Here is a 19,021-nt window from a genome sequence, read left to right as displayed (position 1 = left end):
CCCCAAGAATCTTATGATGCTATCCAGGGAGGTTTCTATCCAGAGGGAAACCAAAATGGTCAAAGGCCTGGAAACGATGCCTTATGAGGAACGGCTTAGGGAGCTGGGTATGTTTAGCCTGGAGAAGAGAAGGTTAAGGGGTGATATGATAGCCATGTTCAAATATATGAAAGCATGTCATATAGAGGAGGGAGAAAGATTGTTTTCTGCTGCTCCAGAGAAGTGGACACGGAGCAATGGATTCAAGCTACAAGAAAGAAGATTCCACCTAAACATTAGGAAGAACTTCCTGACAGTAAGAGCTGTTCGGCAGTGGAATTTGCTGCCAAGAAGTGTGGTGGAGTGTCCTTCTTTGGAGGTCTTTAAGCAGAGGCTTGACAGCCATATGACAAGAATGCTTTGATGGTGTTTCCTGCTTGGCAGGGGGTTGGACTGGATGGCCCTTGTGGTCTCTTCCAACTTTAGGATTCTATGATTCTAAGGTGTGTATGTGTGTCCCCTTCTGCAGAGCTGCCCTCTCTCAGATCTGACAAACCCCAAGGCCAGACAGATCTTGTGATTTGGCAAGAGATCAGTTGCCACAGCTGAGCAAGGATTTCTTTTGTTTTTAGCCCCCTGCCCCAGTTTCACTTCCCCCACTGGATCTGCAGATATCAGCACCCTCACAGCTGCCTGACTGTTGCAGCCATAACAACTGCGCCTTTGAACCGACCCAGACTCTCGCCCACAATCGATTCTTTGGTTTATCACAGGTTCTTGTGGAGATGGTCTTATTAGTATCATGATTAGTGTTGCTAAAGCCCTTAACAACTTGGGAGCGGTTTACTTGGGTTCGAATCCCCACTCAGCCATGAAGCTCACTGGGTGATTTTGTGCCAGCCAGGCCCGTCTCTTAGCCTAACAACCCACCTCACAGGGTTGTTGTGAGGGTGAAAATGGGGAGAACCATGTACGAGACCTCCCTGAGCTCCTTGGAAGAAAAACATGGTATATAAACGTAATCACAGGATTGTAGAGTTTGAACGGATCCCAAGGGTCATCTAATAAATGAAAATAAGCATGGCTGTTGCAAAGCTTCTCTTGAAATTGATTTTGACAAAGTCCTCCACGATATTCTTGTGGAGAAGTAGGCAAAATGTGGGCTGGATGAGGCAAATGTTAGGTGGATTTGCAGCTGGTTGGCAGACCAAACCCAAAGAGTGCAACTAAGTTGATCAAGGGTCTAGAAGCCAAGCCTGATGAGGAACAGTTGAAGGAGCTGGGTACGTTTAGCCTGGAACAGAGGAGACTGAGAGGGGATATGAGAGCCATCTTCAAATATCTCAAGGGTTGCCCCATGGAAGATGGAGCAAGCAAGTTTTCTCCTGCTCTGGAGTGTAGGACTCGAACCCATGGCTTCAAGTGACAAGAAAGGAGATTTCGACTAAACATTGGGAAAAAACTTTCTGACAGTCCGAACTGCTGGATAGTGATCCGGTCTCCCTCAGGAGGTTGTGGCCTCTCCTTCCTTGGTGGTTTTTAAGCAGAGGCTGGATGGCCATCTGTCATGTGTGCTTCAGCTGAGATTCCTGCATTGCAGGGGGTTGGGCTAGAATAGATTACCCTCGGGGTCCCTTCCAAAGGTGCAATTCCATGATTCTATAATATATGTGTATGAAGAACACTTTGGAGACAGGGGCTTTGCGGCGATGGGGGACAGTGAGAAGGTCTGTGTGGGTCGCTCTCGCTCCCCTTTTACGAATGGACCCCAGATGCTTGTACAGTGGTACCTCAGGTTAAGAACTTAATTTGTTCCGGAGGTCCGTTCTTAAGGTGAAACTGTTCTTAAACTTTAGCTAATGGGGCCTCCTGCTGCCGCCGCGCCACTGCAGCACGATTTCTGCTCTCCTCCTAAAGCAGGCATCCCCAAACTGCGGCCCTCCAGATGTTTTGGCCTACAACTCCCATGATCCCTAACCAACAGGACCAGTGTTCACGGAAGATGGGAATTGTAGTCCAAAACATCTGGAGGGCACCAAAGTTTGGGGGTGCCTGTCCTAAAGCAAAGTTCTTAAACCGAGGTACTATTTCTGGGTTAGCAGAGTTTGTAACCTGAAGCGTTTGTAACCCGAGGTACCACTGTACAAACAGCGGGAGTCTCGAGGAACCAGAACCGGTTTGGGGGCGCCCCGTCGGCGGACTCCGCTTGTGCGGAGCTGGAACGCCCCCTGGCGCCAGGTCGGGGAGCGGCGCTCCGGCTGCTGCTTCTTTCCCAGGCTCCATCCCGGGCAGGCAAAGCGGGCGGGCGGGGGGGGGGGAGGTCGGTGTCTGCGATGAGCTCAGAGCAGGAGGGGGGGGGGAGGGGCCCGCCTATAAAAGCGCGGAGCGGCCACTGCGCCACGGATCAACCGGGCGAGGAGGACAAGCCGAGACCGACTTGAGAGGTGATGCAGCTGCAGCGGTTTTGCAGACAAGTGGAGGAAGGAAGCGCCCCGCAGAGCGTGCAAAATCGCCTGGATTTTGCGCCCCCACCTCCAAACAGCGGGTGCAGATATCCGCGCAGGCCGGGCAGGGTTTGCAAAGGATTGGGAAGCGCGCGCGCGCGCGAGGGGAAGCAATGATGCTTCATTTGCAAAGGCAGAATCCCCTTTTCCTTTCCGTAGCAGCGCATTTACACGTGCACGGAACCGGAGAGGAGAGCCCTGCAGGCCTCCCTTGCTTCTGAGTAGGTCAAGTGTGGGGCGGGGAGGGATGGTGGATTCAAGAAAGGACCACCGCGCACACCCCTCAATCTGCTGTGTAAGAGGAGGGGGGGGAAACCCCAGTCTGATCTGCGCGGGCACACGCGTCTCGTGTGAACGCTTTTGCTTGGACGCGGTTAGAAAACGGCCTTTTGGGGGATGGTGGGAAAGGAGCGGGTCTTTGCGGGAGAACTCGGGCTGGGACGTCTTGCGTTGTTGGAGGGGTGTGTGTGTGCGCGCGCGCGGGTTGGTCTGCGCGCGCGTGTTCGGCGTGGGGTGTGGGGGAGGAGAGGATGGGCTGGGTCCGCCCCCGAGACGGAGCCTGCGGATTGCCGTAGCGTGGTGGCACATTGCTGGGAAAGAGGGCAGGCTGTGTCGCCTAGTGGTGAGGCTCTAGGAAAGTCTGTGAACAGAGCAAGCTGTGGCCAGGTTGGGAACCTGGCTTCTGAACGCAGTCTCCAGGTGATGCGCTGGAGGGAAGTGCCGTATAGTGGTGAGAACCCAGGCCTTGTGCTCCCCCCTTCAATTAAGGAGGTTTCACTTCCCCATACTGAACGGAGTTGGGAGCTTCCTTATTCCAAGTCGAACCGCTGTCGCACCTGTCCCTATATTGCCTGCACTGACTGGCAGCATCTCTGGGAATTCAGACAAGGGAGCCTTTCCCTGCCCTCCCTGGAGATGTGGGAGGCTCAGGGGGGCTGTGCCCTGAGCCCTGCCCTTGTTGCCATGCAGAATCCGCCCGCGGCCTTGAGGATGGGCAGCGCTTTGTAGTTGGTCAGATTAAGCGGACCAGGTACACAGTGTTCCTTTGGGAGGCTGGGCACCGTGTCCCTGATTCAGTTTCTGGCTCCGTGGCCACCTTTGGGAAACAATGCTTTGCTGACCCCGGAATGGCGCTCAGGCGGAGAGAGTTGTTGACGCACCAGCAACGGGCTTTCTCCTGGCAAGGTTTCTAGTCCTCATGACCCTTCAAAACATTGTCCCTGAGTGCCTATCTGGGGCTTTGGCAGAGGGAGGAAGTGGACAGGTCCTGGCCAGTCTAGATGCCGACATGGAGGAAACCGAGGGTGGGGTGGAGCCTGAGGGTGCGGGCCCTGCACCACCCCAAATTGCAAGAGGAAGTAGAGAGGGCACCCCAGTCCCTTCCAGCGCCCTCTCCCCTCGCCCGAGATGCAGCCTACATCCAGCTCAGAAAGGATATTGTAGAGCTGGGAGAAGTTCGGAAAAGGGCACACAGAATGATTGAAGGGGTGGAGCGACTCTATGAAGAAAGGTTGCAGCCTTTGGGGCTTTTTAGTTCAGAGAAAAGGCGAGTCGAAACAGAACCCTGGAGGAGGGAGGGAACCCCAAGGGTCATCCAGCTCAACCCCCTGCAATGCAGGAGGAATCACAACTAAAGCGTCCTTGACAGATGGCCACCCAACCTCTGCTTAAAAGCCTCCAACCTCATGGATGGTACAGTTGAGATTCCTGCCTTGCAGGGGGTTGGTCTGGATGTCCCTTGGGGTCCCTTCCGATTCTATGATTCTGCAATGGAGAGTTCGCCGCCTTCCAAGGGAGTCTGTATCACCTTCGAACAGCTCTCAGCTATGAGGAAGGGAATAAAAAATTATGCCTGGTATGGAGGAAGTGGAGAGAGGATGGTGTTGTCCTGCCCCCCCCTCTCATTCGTAACTCTAGAATTTGTGGGCACCCAGTGAAGACTCAGGACAGATTCACACAGTGCAGAAACTATGGAACTCCCTCCCACAGGAGGCAGGGATGGCTTTAAAAGAGGGTGACCTGATCCAGCAGGTTCTCCTTCAGTTCTTTTTTTTTACGAAATAATTTTTATTTGATTTTACAAACATAAAATTATAGCAATCCAAATGTTTATCCATATATCCACGTACATTACAAGTGAGATTAAAACCCTGCTGTTTTCATCTGCTTGCAACTGTCTCTTAAATCGATTATAAATTTCCCCCATTCTTTATAAAAGTTTTTGTCCTCTTGGTCCCTTAGCTTTCCAGTCAGCTTTGCCATCTCTTTCACAGTCTTTCTTCTTTCCATCCATGGGCTAGCAGGATCCGTGCGGCTGTTGTTGCGTACATAAAAAGCCTTTTCTGGTCTCCTTTGGAATGTCTGTTCCTATAATTATCGGCAGGGGGTTGGACTGGATGGCCCTTGTGGTCTCTTCCAACTCTCTGATTCTATGATTCTAATTCCTAATGGAAAAGCTTCTGGTTTTTCCTAACAAAAGTTATTTTAACTCCCCCCCCCCTAATTTCATTATATATCATCCCCCAGAAAGGGCTCTCCTTAGCTTCTGACGAGCTCTAAAAGGGGCCTGTGCAGCTGAATTGCAACCCACCAGCCATGTCGTTTCATTTTTCTGCTCCTGCAGTTCTTTGTTGGCAGCATTTGATCCTTTCCTCCCTTCTCTCTCCCCCCCCCTCTCTCCCTCTTATGCCTGGAAAATTGTTGCAGATTTTTAGGTATTTGGGGCACCTTGTCCCTTAAGTGCAAGACCCGGCGCAGGACGCGTTTGATCTTTCATGGCGGCCTTTGTTCCTGCTCTGAAATGCGATTGCACCGGATAGCTGCGCTGAGTGCTCAAAGAGCAGAGCAGCAGGGAAGAGTGTCAAACGCAAGGGCTCTAGAGGGGTGACAATAGTGATCATAGTTCTAGTTACAGGTAGGTAGCCGTGTTGGTCTGAGTCGAAGCAAAATAAAAAAAATTCCTTCAGTAGCACCTTAAAGACCAACTAAGTTTTTATTTTGGTATGAGCTTTCGTGTGCATGCACACTTCTTCAGATACACATCTGTATCTGAAGAAGTGTGCATGCACACGAAAGCTCATACCAAAATAAAAACTTAGTTGGTCTTTAAGGTGCTGCTGAGGGAATTTTTTTATTGGTGCCCCGTTCAGCCGCCTTTGTTTTGACCCTGGGTCTTGCCTTGAAAGCCTCGTCTGCTCTCCCAAGTTTGCAGGCAACGTATTCTTCTGTATTAATGAGAGCTAGAAACTTGCTTGGTTTTTTTTTTTTACCCAAATCATAGAATCATAGAGTTGGAAGAGACCACAAGGGCCATCCAGTCTAACCCCCTGCCAGGCAGGAAACACCATCAAAGCATTCTTGACATATGCCTGTCAAGCCTCTGCTTAAAGACCTCCAAAGAAGGAGACTCCACCACACTCCTTGGCAGCAAATTCCACTGCCAAACAGCTCTTACTGTCAGGAACTTCTTCCTAATGTTTACATGGAATCTTCTTTCTTGTAGTTTGAATCCATTGCTCCGTGTCCGCTTCTCTGGAGCAGCAGAAAACAACCTTTCTCCCTCCTCTATATGACATCCTTTTATATATTTGAACATGACTATCATATCACCCCTTAACCTTCTCTTCTCCAGGCTAAACATACCCAGCTCCCTAAGCCGTTCCTCATAAGGCATCGTTTCCAGGCCTTTGACCATTTTGGTTGCCCTCTTCTGGACACGTTCCAGCTTGTCAGTATCCTTCTTGAACTGCGGTGCCCAGAACTGGACACAGTTCTCCAGGTACTCTCAGATTCCTGGAAGAGTATTCATAAAGGCCGGCCAAATTTGCTCCTCTCTCCCCTGCGAAGGAGCTTTTCATGTCTCTGCAAACAGGGAACCCTTGCTGTATTCAGAATGCCGCAGTGGCTGGCCTATTGCTATCAAATAATACTGTACAAAGATTGCGCCTGCTATTGGGATGGAAGGAGTGGACCACATCACAGAGCTCGGAAGGTGGTGGAGGTTTTTAAGCGAAGGTTGGATGGCTCTCTGTCAGGGATGCTTTAGCTGAGATTCCAGCCTTGCAGGGGGTTGGACTAGATGACCCCTGGGCAGTGTTAGAAACTAGGGTGTATAAAGGGAAAGGGACCCCTGACCATTTGGTCCAGTCGTGACCGACTCTGGGGTTGCGGCACTCATCTCGTGTTATTGGCCGAGGGAGCCGGTGTACAGCATGACTAAGCCGCTTCTGGCAAACCAGAGCGGTGCACGGAAACGCCGTTTATAAGCTAGGTGTCAATTGGCTCCTTAAACCAAGGTTATAGTCACCAAAGTGGAATGTCTTGCTGCCATTTGGGGGCAAGACGGCTCTTACAGTATTTTCCAAATGATGGACTGACTGATTGATTCTCGGTTAAGTATCTGGCTAGTTCAGATGACAACCTTGAGCTCGGTTAAGAGCTTTGAGAACTTAGAGAAGAAAAGTCACTTTCCCCAGGGACAATCCTACCTCTTTTTCTTAATGGTGACACGGACCATTCATAACGTAGGGATATTCTTCACAACTGTGAGCGGGGCAGTGGGTTGGGGCAAGTGAAGGTGAGCGGCGAAAATTAGCTACACTGTTTTTTGCGCTGCTGCTGCTCGGGCTACACAGAAAAAGCATTTTGGTTCCTGAAATTCATTCTGATTGTGCAGATAAAATAAAACTGATAGAATTCTAGGGGACGTTGCATTAGTGTGTGAAAACAGCCCAGATTCAGTGACCCCCAGATGGTGGAGATGTCAGGCGCCAATCCTGGCATCCAGGCATCTTCACTTGGTTGCAAGTGGCTGAGAGCCAGGTGCAAAATGCGCCTGGCGCCTGGCTAATTTCGAACACTGCTCCTGGGGTCTTGTACAGCTCTGCAATTCTATGATTCCATGTAAGGTGGGGAGCATGGCTGCCAAGTTTTCCCTTTTCTCGCGAGGAAGCCTATTCAGCATAAGGGAAAATCCCTTAAAAAAAGGGATAACTTGGCAGCTATGGTGGGGAGAGCAGTTTCTCTTGTACAGGGTTACTCCATTCCTTGGTCATTGTTGTTTAGTCGTTTAGTCATGTCCGACTCTTCGTGACCCCATGGACCATAGCACGCCAGGCACTCCTGTCTTGCACTGCCTCCCGCAGTTTGATCAAACTCATGTTCGTAGCTTCAAGAATACTGTCCAACCATCTTGTCCTCTGTCGTCCCCTTGGTCATTAAGTACCGCCTTTAGTGTGATGCTTCGCCCCCCCCTTTCCCAGGCACATATACCTGCCTTACTTTTGCCACACCTTCCTCCTTTTGTTGCAGCAGCTGCTTCTGCAGCAACCGTTGCAGGGTCAGGTGGTGGTGGGAAGGAAAGAAAGAGACAGGCCTTCATATTTGCCAGGGCCCACTAGCAGACAGTTTGTGGAACGTGATTCCGGCAGATTTGTGTGGCTGGCTTCCGCGCGTGAAATGCCGGCCGCTGTGAAACGCAGCCGACACCGTTCTGTGTTTTTCATCCAGGCCCTGGAATTGGAGAGAGGTGGTGTGGGCAGCTGTGTTTGTGTTTGAAGGGCATGAAAGAGCATTCTGGTCTCCTCTGTCTGCACAATCAATGCAAGGGCTCAGGGCTTGAATCAAGAGGGTTCTCTCGCTTTCTCTGTTTCTATTTTTTGTTTGCAAATGCAGGAACAATTCCCTCCTCCTCCTCTTCCCTGTCTGGCGCCTTATCTCTGGGAGGAATTTACTTTGTCCCAGAGCTGTTTCCCGGCCTCTTTTGTTTTGCAGCCTGGGCAGGAGGGCAGCCGTCCAGCTTTGCTGGCATTCACAGCCCCCTTTCTCTGCCCTTCAGCTCCTCTCTTGCTCGTTTGATGCCTCGTTGGTCCCAGAGAATAGAGACAGAGACAAAGCAGGTGCTGAGATCTCAGTTGCTGGACCAGTTTCCTTCCACTGCCATTTGGCCTAAAAGGCACGAACCAGTTCCGAATGATGCTTTAAAAGAGGGCAAGACACATTCATAGAGGAGGAGAGGGCTGTCGAGGGCTGCTAGCCACCACGGCTCGACTCTGCCTCCACAGTCAGAGGCAGGGAGGCTTCTGAATCCCAGTTGCTGGAAACTGCAGGAGGGGAGAGTTGCTCTTGTGTTCGAATCCTGCTTGCACGTTTCCTTTTGGGGCATCTGTTTGGCCACAGTGAGAACAGGGTGCTGGACTAGGTGAGCCCCTTTTGCCCTGATCCAGCATAATAATAATAATAATAATAATAATAATAATAATAATAATAATAATAATTTATTAATTTATACCCCACCCATCTGGCTGGGTTTCCCCAGCCACTCTGGGCGGCTTCCAACAGAAAAAAAAATACAATAATCTATTAAACATTAAAAGCCTCCCTGAACAGGGCTGCCTTCAGATGTCTTCTAAAAATCTGGTAGTTGTTTTCCTCTTTGACATCTGTTGGGAGGGCGTTCCACAGGGCAGGCGCCACCACCGAGAAGGCCCTCTGCCTAGTTCCCTGCAACTTGGCTTCTCGCAACGAGGGAACTGCCAGAAGGCCCTTGGTGCTGGACCTCAGTGTCCGGGCAGAATGATGGAGGTGGAGACGCTCCTTCAGGTATACTGGACCGAGGCCATTTAGGGCTTTAAAGGTCAGCACCAACACCAGCAGTCTGTCCTTATGTCCTTAAACATGGTATACGGTGTGGATCTGCCAAGTTTTTGCAGAGTCTCACTTGTTGTTTCCTGTCTAGAGAGAAAACCATGTTTGTGGCTCAAAAGAGGTAGTGCATTGTCCCAAGACAGATTTAGCCCAGAATTGTTGGCAGGTCTCCTGGGCAGAGCCGGGCACACCTTTCCTATCCCCTGCTGCTACCCGATCCCTTTAACTGGAGATGCTGCGGGGTTGAACCCGGGACCTTCTGCATGCCAAGCAGCTGCCCTGCTGCTGAGCAAGTGGAAGGAGAGGAGGGTGGGAGAGAGATGCTCTTTGCCGGCTACACGTTTCCCAGGTGTTGGTGCCAGGGCTTGAGACAGGGACCTCTTGCATCCCTGAGCAGCTGCTCTGCCATTGAGCTGTGGGCCTGGGCAACACGATGCCTCTCTCGCTCCCTTCCCACGCCATCGAGCTCTGGGGAGGCCAAGGGCGGCTTGCGATACACTGGCTACTTGTTGCAAGGATCCAAAGCACACCCTCCTCCTGCCTTCGGGCACCACTCCTGTGTGGAGCAGCCCACTGGCACTCAAGGAGAACGTGGTTCCCTGGGATGTGCCCGTGATGGGCAGCCAGTCTCCTGCTGCTAGCAGTTCCCCATGGAGTCCGCTGCTTTATTGGGACTGTGTGGCAGCTGGTGAGTAGCATCATCGGATAACTTTTTTGGTACTGATAACACCAAGGTTGCAGGTTCGATCCCCGCATGGGACAGCTGCACAATCCTGCATTGCATAGGGTTGGGCTAGGCCAGGCTTCCTCAACCTCGGCCCTCCAGGTGTTTTGAGACTACAATTCCCATCATCCCTGACCACTGGTCCTGATAGCTAGGGATCATGGGAGTTGTAGGCCAAAAACATCTGGAGGGCCGAGGTTGAGGAAGCTTGGGCTAGATCATGGGTAGGCAAACTAAGGCCCGGATCCAGCCCAATCGCCTTCTCAATCCGGCCCACAGACGGTCCAGGAATCAGCATGTTTTTACATGAGTAGAATGTGTCCTTTTATTTAAAATGCATCTCTGGGTTATTTGTGGGGCATAGGAATTCGTTCATTTTTTCCTCCAAAATATAGTCCGGCCCCCCAAAAGGTCTGAGGGACAGTGGACTGGCCCCCTGCTGAAAAAGTTTGCTGACCCCTGCCGCTGGATGGTGCTCAGGGTCCCTGCCAACTCTATGATTCTATTATCTGCAGGGTGGATTCGATTTAAATCAAATCGATTAAAATCACAGTTTGAATAACTAGTCAGCAAGACTTGATTTAATTTTTTTTTTTACAGAAAGACTCATTCTTGCTGGTATAATCTTAATATTTACAACCAGATGAAGGTTTCATTTTTGGAATAATAAATTTTCAGGGTAGTTTTTTACAGTTATATCAAAAATTACCGATTTGGTTATACATAGACCGGTAATTATGAAATTATTGTGAGCTTTAATAAGGTAGCTGTTTATATTTGGACAACTTTTCTGCCGTAATTTATTGGATGGAGAACAATAATAACAATTTATTTAACTAAAGCAATAACATTATAGCATATGTATCCATGTTTATTAACGGATGTGGTTAAACAAAAAACCTTAGACTGAGTTTTAGCACACATGAAAAACTTAAAACAAATCCTCATTTGCTAATGAATATAGCCTTTGCACTCTAATGTAACTTAAATAGAAAACTGTCTTTAGAAAGATTTTTCCACCAAAAACATTTTATTTTAAAAATCCAATTTAAATTTAAGAAATCCAATTAAAAAAAAATCCCTGTGTGTGTGTGTGTGTGTGTGTGTGTGTGTGTGTGTGTTGATTTGTATCCACCCTGATTATCTGTTGTCTTCAGCACTTGGCTGTTGCTGCTATCATGCCTTTGCAAACAAATAAGTTTTGCTTTTTCAACCCATTGTCTGAAAAAGCCCCAACTCTCACAAGAATATGAGAAGAGCTTGCCGGATCAGGCCAAAGTGGGCCTATCTCGCCCAGCATCCTGTTCTCACGGTGGCCAAGCAGATGCTCCTAAAGGAAGCCCACGAGCAGGATTCGAACACAAGAGTAACTCTGCCTTCCTGCGGTTTCCAGCAACTGGGATTCGGAAGTATTGCTGCCTTTGACTGTGGAGGCAAAGCGGAGCCACCCTGGCTAGGAGCCATCGATAGATAGCTCTCTCTTCCCCCGTGACTTTGTTGAATCCAAGTTGGTGGCCATCACTGACCCTTGTGGGAGGGAGTTCCAGAGTTTAACTCTGTTCTGCACGAAGAACGTCCTGTTATCTGTCCCAAATCTTCCAACATTTCAGCTTCCTTCGATGACTGCGCGTTCTAGTGTTAGGAGCAAGAGCAGCGTTGGATTTCGGATGGTGTTTTTGGTTTCCCTGTACTAGCCAAAAGGAGAAGACCCACAATTGTGAAGATAGAATCATAGAATCATAGAGTTGGAAGAGACCACAAGGGCCATCCAGTCCAACCCCCTGCCAAGCAGGAAACACCATCAAAGCATTCTTGACATATGTCTGTCAAGCCTGACCAGAGCAGAATACAGTGGTACTATTACTTCCCTTGATCTAGATGCTATACTCCTATTGATGCAGCCCAGAATTGCATTGGCTTTTTTAGCTGCTGCATCACACTGTTGACTCATGTCAAGTATGTGGTCTACCAAGACTTCCTAGATCCTTTTCACATGTACTGCTCTCAAGCCAGGTGTCACCCATCCTGTATTTGTGCCTTTCATTTTTTTTGCCCAAGTGTAGTACTTTACATTTCTCCTAGTTAAACTTCATCTTAAAATAAAAAAATTCCTTCAGTAGCACCTTAAAGACCAACTAAGTTTTTATTTTGGTATGAGCTTTCGTGTGCATGCACACTTCTTCAGATACTGGTCTTTAAGGTGCTACTGAAGGAATTTTTTTATTTTACTTCGACCCAGACCAACACGGCTACCTACCTGTAACCAAAACTTCATCTTGTTTGCTTTGGCCCAGTTGTCTAATCTGTTAAGGTCATTTTGAAGTGTGATCCTGTCCTCTGGGGTATTAGCCACCCCTCCCAATTTGGTGTCCATTTGGATGCTCCAAATGTTGGCCTCACTCAGGACAACGTATTACCAAAGATGACCAAAGTCTGCCCTGGCCCCCTGCCGAGGTTTTTCCTCTGTCCATTCTCTCTTTGCCAGGCCCCCCTTCTGCCTTTCTTCATCCGGGAATTTTTGCTCAAACCCTTGACGGTTTGGGTTGGCTTTTTCCGAACGCTTTCCCAGCTCTCCTCTCCCCCTTCCCTCTCCTGCTGGGATGATCCATCTGCCAGTCTTGCTGAAGGCACAGAATCAGAGAGAGGGAGGCTCACTCTGTTTCTTTCATCCCCCCCCATCATGCCTGCTGATTCAGAGGGCACACGCGGTCTGCTTGCCAATCCCCCCCCCTATTTCTCCGTGAGAACTGTCTGCCTCCTCGCTTTCCTTGGACGGGCAGCGCCATCTGTTACGCAACTCTTCCTCCCAACGGGCACAAGGGGGGAGGGAGTTTCCAGAAAGCAGGACCTTGGCACAATGCAGCCCCATTTCTGCCCCCCCCCCGCCCCCATTCCAGATCTGCAGAATTTCCTGGCCCTGGAGACAAGGGAGCCTGGCCAAGACCCTTCTCTGTATCTGAGCTCTGTGTTTCTCCCTTCAGAAATACTCTGCACTCAGAGCATGTTCACCTCTGCTATTTTGTGGCTCTTGGCCGGCTTCTTTTTTTGGGTCTTGGAGCTGGTCTCTAGGGCGGCAGGGGGACAGGGAGAGTGACGCAAACTCCAGCCACTTCCAAGGGCCGCAGGTGGAGCGCTTTTCGGCTTTTCAGCTGTTATCTCCTCTGCGGCCAAGTTTCCTGTTTATTTTTCAATGGCTGGACTAGATAAGGCAGAGACTGTGCAATGCCAGAGAGCCAGCTGTTCAGAGAGCATGGCAGGAGCCTCTGCAATTAAGGGAATCTCTAAAATTGGTTTGTTGTTGTTCTTAATTTTACTACTTATTTTGTGGGTTTTCTTAGTGTTTTGAACCGCTCTGAGGATGTCATATAGAGGAGGGAGAAAGGTTGTTTTCTGCTGCTCCAGAGAAGCGGACACGGAGCAATGGATTCAAACTACAAGAAAGAAGATTCCACCTAAACGTTAGGAAGAACTTCCTGACAGTAAGAGCTGTTCGGCAGTGGAATTTGCTCCCAAGGAGTGTGGTGGAGTCTCCTTCTTTGGAGGTCTTTAAGCAGAGGCTTGACAGGCATATGTCAAGAATGCTTTGATGGTGTTTCCTGCTTGGCAGGGGGTTGGACTGGAAGGCCCTTGTGGTCTCTTCCAACTCTATGATTCTATGATTCTATGAGATCTGCAGATGAAGGGTGGTATGCAAATGTAATAATTAAAGATAGAATGATGCCTGGAATGGGGAAAAGGGGGACAGAGGAAAGTTTTCCTCCGGTACTTGTGGACATGCAATGAAGCTGGATGTTGGAATGTTCAGGACAGAGGAAAGACAAGACTGTGGAACTCCCTGCCACAGGAAGCAGTGACGACCAGCAACTTGGATGGCTTTGAAAGAAGATTGGACAAATTCATAGAGGAGCAGAGGGTTGTCAATGGCTCTGCTGCGCCTCCAAAAGTCAGAGGCAGCAATGTTCCTGAATCCCAGTTGCTGGAAACTGCAGGAGGGGAGAGTTGCTTGAGTTCGAATCCCGCTTGCAGGTTTACCCTTTGGGGCATCTGGCCGGCCGCTGTGAGAACAGGATGCTGGACTAGATGTGCCATGGGCCTGATCTGGCCGGGCTCTCCTTATGTTCTCATCCCCAAAATCAGCTGGTCAGTTTATGACCTCAAACTCACCTTTCAAGTATAAAGTGGCCTATACTGTACAGTGAAATGCAGCCATGGCAAAAGCCAAATGCAGGATCAAACATGGAATCGGAATGCTAATAAACTTTTATTAATAAACTTTTTAAAACAACAACAACAGCCACCCAGCAGTCACAATTTCAGTAATGGTATGCCCCGCGGAAGACCTTAAGGTCCACAAACAACAATATTCTGGAGATCCCGAGCCATAAGGTGGCTAGATTGGCCTCTACTAGAGCCAGGGCCTTTTCAGTACTGGCCCCAACTTGGTGGAATGCTCTTTCCCAGGAGACCAGGGCCCTGCGGGATTTGTCATCTTTCCGCAGGGCCTGCAAGACAGAGCTGTTCCGCCTGGCCTTTGGGTTAGACTCAGCTTGACCCCTGTGTTTTTCCTCCCTCATGGCTTGGATTTATGGACTACTTGAAATGAGGCTGCACTTTAAATTTTAATACTGTATTTTAATCTGTATTTTAATTGTTTTTATGTTTTATTGTAATTCTGTTGGTGTGAGCCGCCCTGAGCCCGGTTTTTGACTGGGGAGGGCGGGGTATAAATAAAAATTTATTATTATTATTATTATTATTATTATTATTATTATTTATTATTATTAATGGAACGACCGAGAGGGCACAGGGTTGGTTTCTTGTAGCAAGGAGTTTTGCCGCCTCCCATACCTTCCCTGTGCTTTTTTGGCAGGAGAGGGATGCTTCAACTTCTCGGCACTTGGAGGTGTCCCTCCCGTCCACCCTTGGAGTATCTGAATCCCCCCCCCTTTTTTTAAAAAAATAATTTTTATAGAATTTTTCAATTTTATCATCACAATCATTATTTCAAAAACAAAAAACATTATAAATCCTCAACACTGCCCCCCCCCCGCCCCCAGTGACTTCGCTCAACTTCCTTTTCTGGTTTCTTGGCATATTATCTCTCCCTGCTTACTGGTTATTTCTTATTCTTTAATTTTTTAAAAATAATAATTCTTCTCTTATCATTTTAACATCCTGTTTCTATTTCTGCATTTGTGTTGTTGATTGCAAGTGTTCAGTCAAACCCTGCAAGTGACTCCATTTCTTTACATTGATTCTGTAAATAGAACATAAATGGTTCCCGGTCCTTCTTGAAATCCCTATGGCCTTTATCTCGAAGACTTTCCGTTAGTTTTCCCATTTCAGCGTAGAATCATAGAATCATAGAATCATAGAGTTGGAAGAGACCACAAGGGCCATCCAGTCCAACCCCCTGCCAAGCAGGAAACACCATCAAAGCAATCTTGACATATGCCTGTCAAGCCTCTGCTTAAAGACCTCCAAAGAAGGAGACTCCACCACACTCCTTGGCAGCAAATCCCACTGTCGAACAGCTCTTACTGTCAGGAAGTTCTTCCTAATGTTGAGGTGGAATATTTTTTCTTGTAGTTTGAATCCATTGCTCCGTGTCCGCTTCTCTGGAGCAGCAGAAAACAATCTTTCTCCCTCCACTTGTTTTCCTTGCCATTCTTCTTTGGTTGGTATTTCAATACTTTTCCCATCTTTGTGCTGGCCATACCCTAGCCGCAGTTGTAGCATACATAGAATAGAATCCTAGAGTTGGAAGAGACCACAAGGGCCATCCAGTCCAACCCCCTGCCAAGCAGGAAACACCATCAAAGCATTCTTGACATATGCCTGTCAAGCCTCTGCTTAAAGACCTCCAAAGAAGGAGACTCCACCACACTCCTTGGTAGCAAATTCCACTGCCGAACAGCTCTTACTGTCAGGAAGTTCTTCCTAATGTTTAGGTGGAATCTTCTTTCTTGAAGTTTGAAGCCCTGAGGGTACCTCAGGGCTCTGTCCTCTCCCCCATGCTTTTTAACATCTATATGCAGCCGCTGGGAGAGATCATCAGGGGGTTTGGGCTGGGTGTTCATCAGTATGCGGATGATACCCAGCTCTACCTCTCTTTCAATTCAGAACCAGTGAAGGCAGTGAAGGTCCTGTGTGAGTGCCTGGAGGCAGTTGGAGGATGGATGGCGGCTAACAGTTTGAGGTTGAATCCTGACAAGACAGAAGTACTGTTTGTGGGGGACAGGAGGCGGGCAAGTGTGGAGGATTCCCTGGTTCTGAATGGGGTAACTGTGCCACTGAAGGACCAGGTGCACAGCCTGGGAGTCATTTTGGACCCACAGCTGTCCATGGAGGCGCAGGTCAATTCTGTGTCCAGGGCAGCTGTTTATCAGCTCCATCTGGTACACAGGATGAGACCCACACCCTGCCTGCTGACTGTCTTGCATGCTCTGGTTATCTCCCACTTGTGGTGCATGCTCAAAAATAGAATCGTAGAGTTGGAAGAGACCACAAGGGCCATCCAGTCCAACCCCCTGCCAAGCAGGAAACACCATCAAAGCATTCTTGACATATGCCTGTCAAGCCTCTGCTTAAAGACCTCCAAAGAAGGAGACTCCACCACACTCCTCGGCAGCAAATTCCACTGCCGAACAGCTCTTACTGTCAGGAACTACATGAACAGTTCAGCACCTGAACCCTTTGACGCTGTCTGGTGTGGCGCTCCCGTCGTCCTGACGACTTTTCCTTATCTTTTCAGGAACCTGAGATTGTTTCTGCGGAGAAGATGGCCCGTGCTGGATGGCTCCCTCTGCTGGGGCTGCTCTTTTTCTGGGATGGCGGGCGCTGCCTTGTTCCTCCCGAAGAGCTGCAACGTAAGTAAGGAACAGCGGAGAAGCTGGCGCTTCCATATCTCTGCATTCTTCTTAAATGTCCTGGAAGTGCTTCTCATTCCAGAGCAGGCAAAGGAGCCCGGGGACTAGAAAACTCTTTTGCATTTGAGTCACAAATCCATCAGGTTTGCTAAAAAAAAAAAAAAAACTTCCTTTGCGCTTTTCATTTCTGGGCAAGGAGAGAGGATGTGTTGGAACTGCGGATTGATCGGACCTGTCCTGTGGCACCCATAGTAGTGTTGGATTTTTCTTTAGTAGTCAAGTTACTTTAGAGCCGGTCTAATGTAAATACAGTCTGTTTAAGATAAACGGGTGTCTGTGTTTCTGTTAGTTGCTCCCAGGCGTGGGCTCTGCTTCTTGTATATAAGGCTCTGCCAGAAAGCCTCCTGTATCTCTTAGTTAGATCTTTCAGTTTGATTCATCTCGTAGTAGATCACTCTCTCAGCTGTTCTCAGTTTAAGAGATTCCTTAGTTGAATCTTAGTATGAGAGTTGCTTAGTTATAATGCTAGTTTGCTGTTAATTCTTGGGTAGTTTAATGGGAGTTTTGTGGGAGTTTGTGGGAGGTTTGGAATGTGGGAGAAAGCATTTATCTTTAGTTTAAAGTCTCTTTAGAGTCAGTTTGTATTTCAGTTAAAGAAACCCAACCGTTTGTATTTTCATCTGCATACTTTTACAAGTGTGCAGCTAGTAAGGGGTTTCATATAAGGGAGATAATTCCCTACGCTCTTGGTGGTGTTTTCTTAGCCAGGTCAACTTCTGACTGCGTATACTCTGCGTGAAGCGTACTTTAAAGGGCCGCTGTAAAACTGGGATATATGATTTAGGTTAAGCAGGTTTCAATATCCAGTTTTCTCCAATATTATTCTTATCATATATATATTATTTCTCAATAAGTAGATGCCAAGAGTCTGTATTTCCAGCCACAGAATAAAAAAAGGATAAAAAGAAATGCTCTTGCCAGACACCTGCACCATGATGTCATTTCCCAGAACTGTGACTCATGGTCTCATGGGGGGGGAATCATTCCTGCCTTGCGAGGCTGGAGTGTTATGCTAGGGTTGCCAAACTGCCAGGGCTGCGGTCAAGGGTGCAGGGCGGAGGCTGCTGTTTCTGTGTGTATGTACGTAGATCATTTGGGAATGGTTGTTGCCACTTGAAAAGCCCCAGACAGGATGCAAAAAGAAGGGCAGGAAAAGGCAGCAATAACTCACCAGTCAACTGCCAACCTAGCAGTTCGAAAGCACGTCAAAGGGCAAGTAGATAAATAGGTACCGCTCCAGCGGGAAGGTAAACGGCACTGTTCTGGTTCGCCAGAAGCGGCTTTGTCATGCTGGCCACATGACCATGTCATATGGAGGAGGGAGAAAGATTGTTTTCTGCTGCTCCAGAGAAGCGGACACGGAGCAATGGATTCAAACTACAAGAAAGAAGATTCCACCTCAACGTTAGGAAGAACTTCCTGACAGTAAGAGCTGTTCGGCAGTGGAATTTGCTGCCAAGGAGTGTGGTGGAGTCTCCTTCTTTGGAGGTCTTTAAGCAGAGACTTGACAGGCATATGTCAAGAATGCTTTGATGGTGTTTCCTGCTTGGCAGGGGGTTGGACTGGATGGCCCTTGTGGTCTCTTCCAACTCTATGATTCTATGACCTGGAAGCTATACGCCTGCTCCCTCGGCCAATAATGCGAGATGAGCGTCGCAACCCCAGAGTCGGTCACGACTGGACCTAATGGTCAGGGGTCCCTTTACCTTTAACTTTTAACTCACCAGTCAGCGGCTATTCCCCATTTTCCCCAAGGTCTGGGAGGCATGGCACGTTTATAAATTGCGTGAAATAAACAAGCTGCTTGATTGTAAAAAAATAATAATTAAAAAGAGGATAAAACAATAAAATGATCAACGAGACAAATAAGAAAAAATAACAAAGCAAGAAAAAAAATAAAAACAAGAAACATTAACAATGATTTAAAACGTTCAAAAAGTTTAAACAGGGCTTTAAAAGAGGATGAGACAGGCTTAAGGGGGAGAGGGCCATTGACAGCTACTAGCCACAATACCTATGCTTTGCCTCAATGGCCAGAGACAGCAATGCTTCTGAATAGCAGGAGGGGAGAGGGCTCTTGTGTTCGAATCCTGCTTCCAGGTTTACCAAAAGGGCATCGGGTTGGCCACTGTGGGAACAGGATGCTGGGCCAAATGGGCGGTTGGCCTGATCCAACAAGGCTCTTCTCCTGAGAGCCAGTATGGCGTGGTGGTCAGGAGCTGGGGGAGACCAGGGTTCGA

At 48.6% G+C, this 19,021-nt stretch overlaps 1 protein-coding gene across 1 annotated transcript in view; it reads left to right on the top strand.

Annotated features, from left to right (window-relative positions):
• Nucleotides 1–2,380: 2,380 nt before the first annotated feature.
• Nucleotides 2,381–19,021, top strand: part of CLU (clusterin) — a 32,680-nt gene continuing 16,039 nt past the window's right edge. Inside the window, exons 1-2 of the mRNA XM_060273206.2 lie at nucleotides 2,381–2,423; nucleotides 16,607–16,721. Of these exons, the coding sequence (XP_060129189.2) occupies nucleotides 16,634–16,721 (88 nt within the window). The 5' untranslated portion in view covers nucleotides 2,381–2,423; nucleotides 16,607–16,633. The remainder of the gene's footprint in view (nucleotides 2,424–16,606; nucleotides 16,722–19,021) is intronic.

This window comes from Zootoca vivipara, chromosome 3 (assembly GCF_965207765.1).
Source record: "Zootoca vivipara chromosome 3, rZooViv2.hap1.1, whole genome shotgun sequence".
NCBI classification, from domain to species: Eukaryota; Metazoa; Chordata; class Lepidosauria; order Squamata; family Lacertidae; genus Zootoca; species Zootoca vivipara.
Note: the sequence above shows the minus strand (reverse complement) of the source record. Positions and strands in the feature narration are given on the sequence as shown.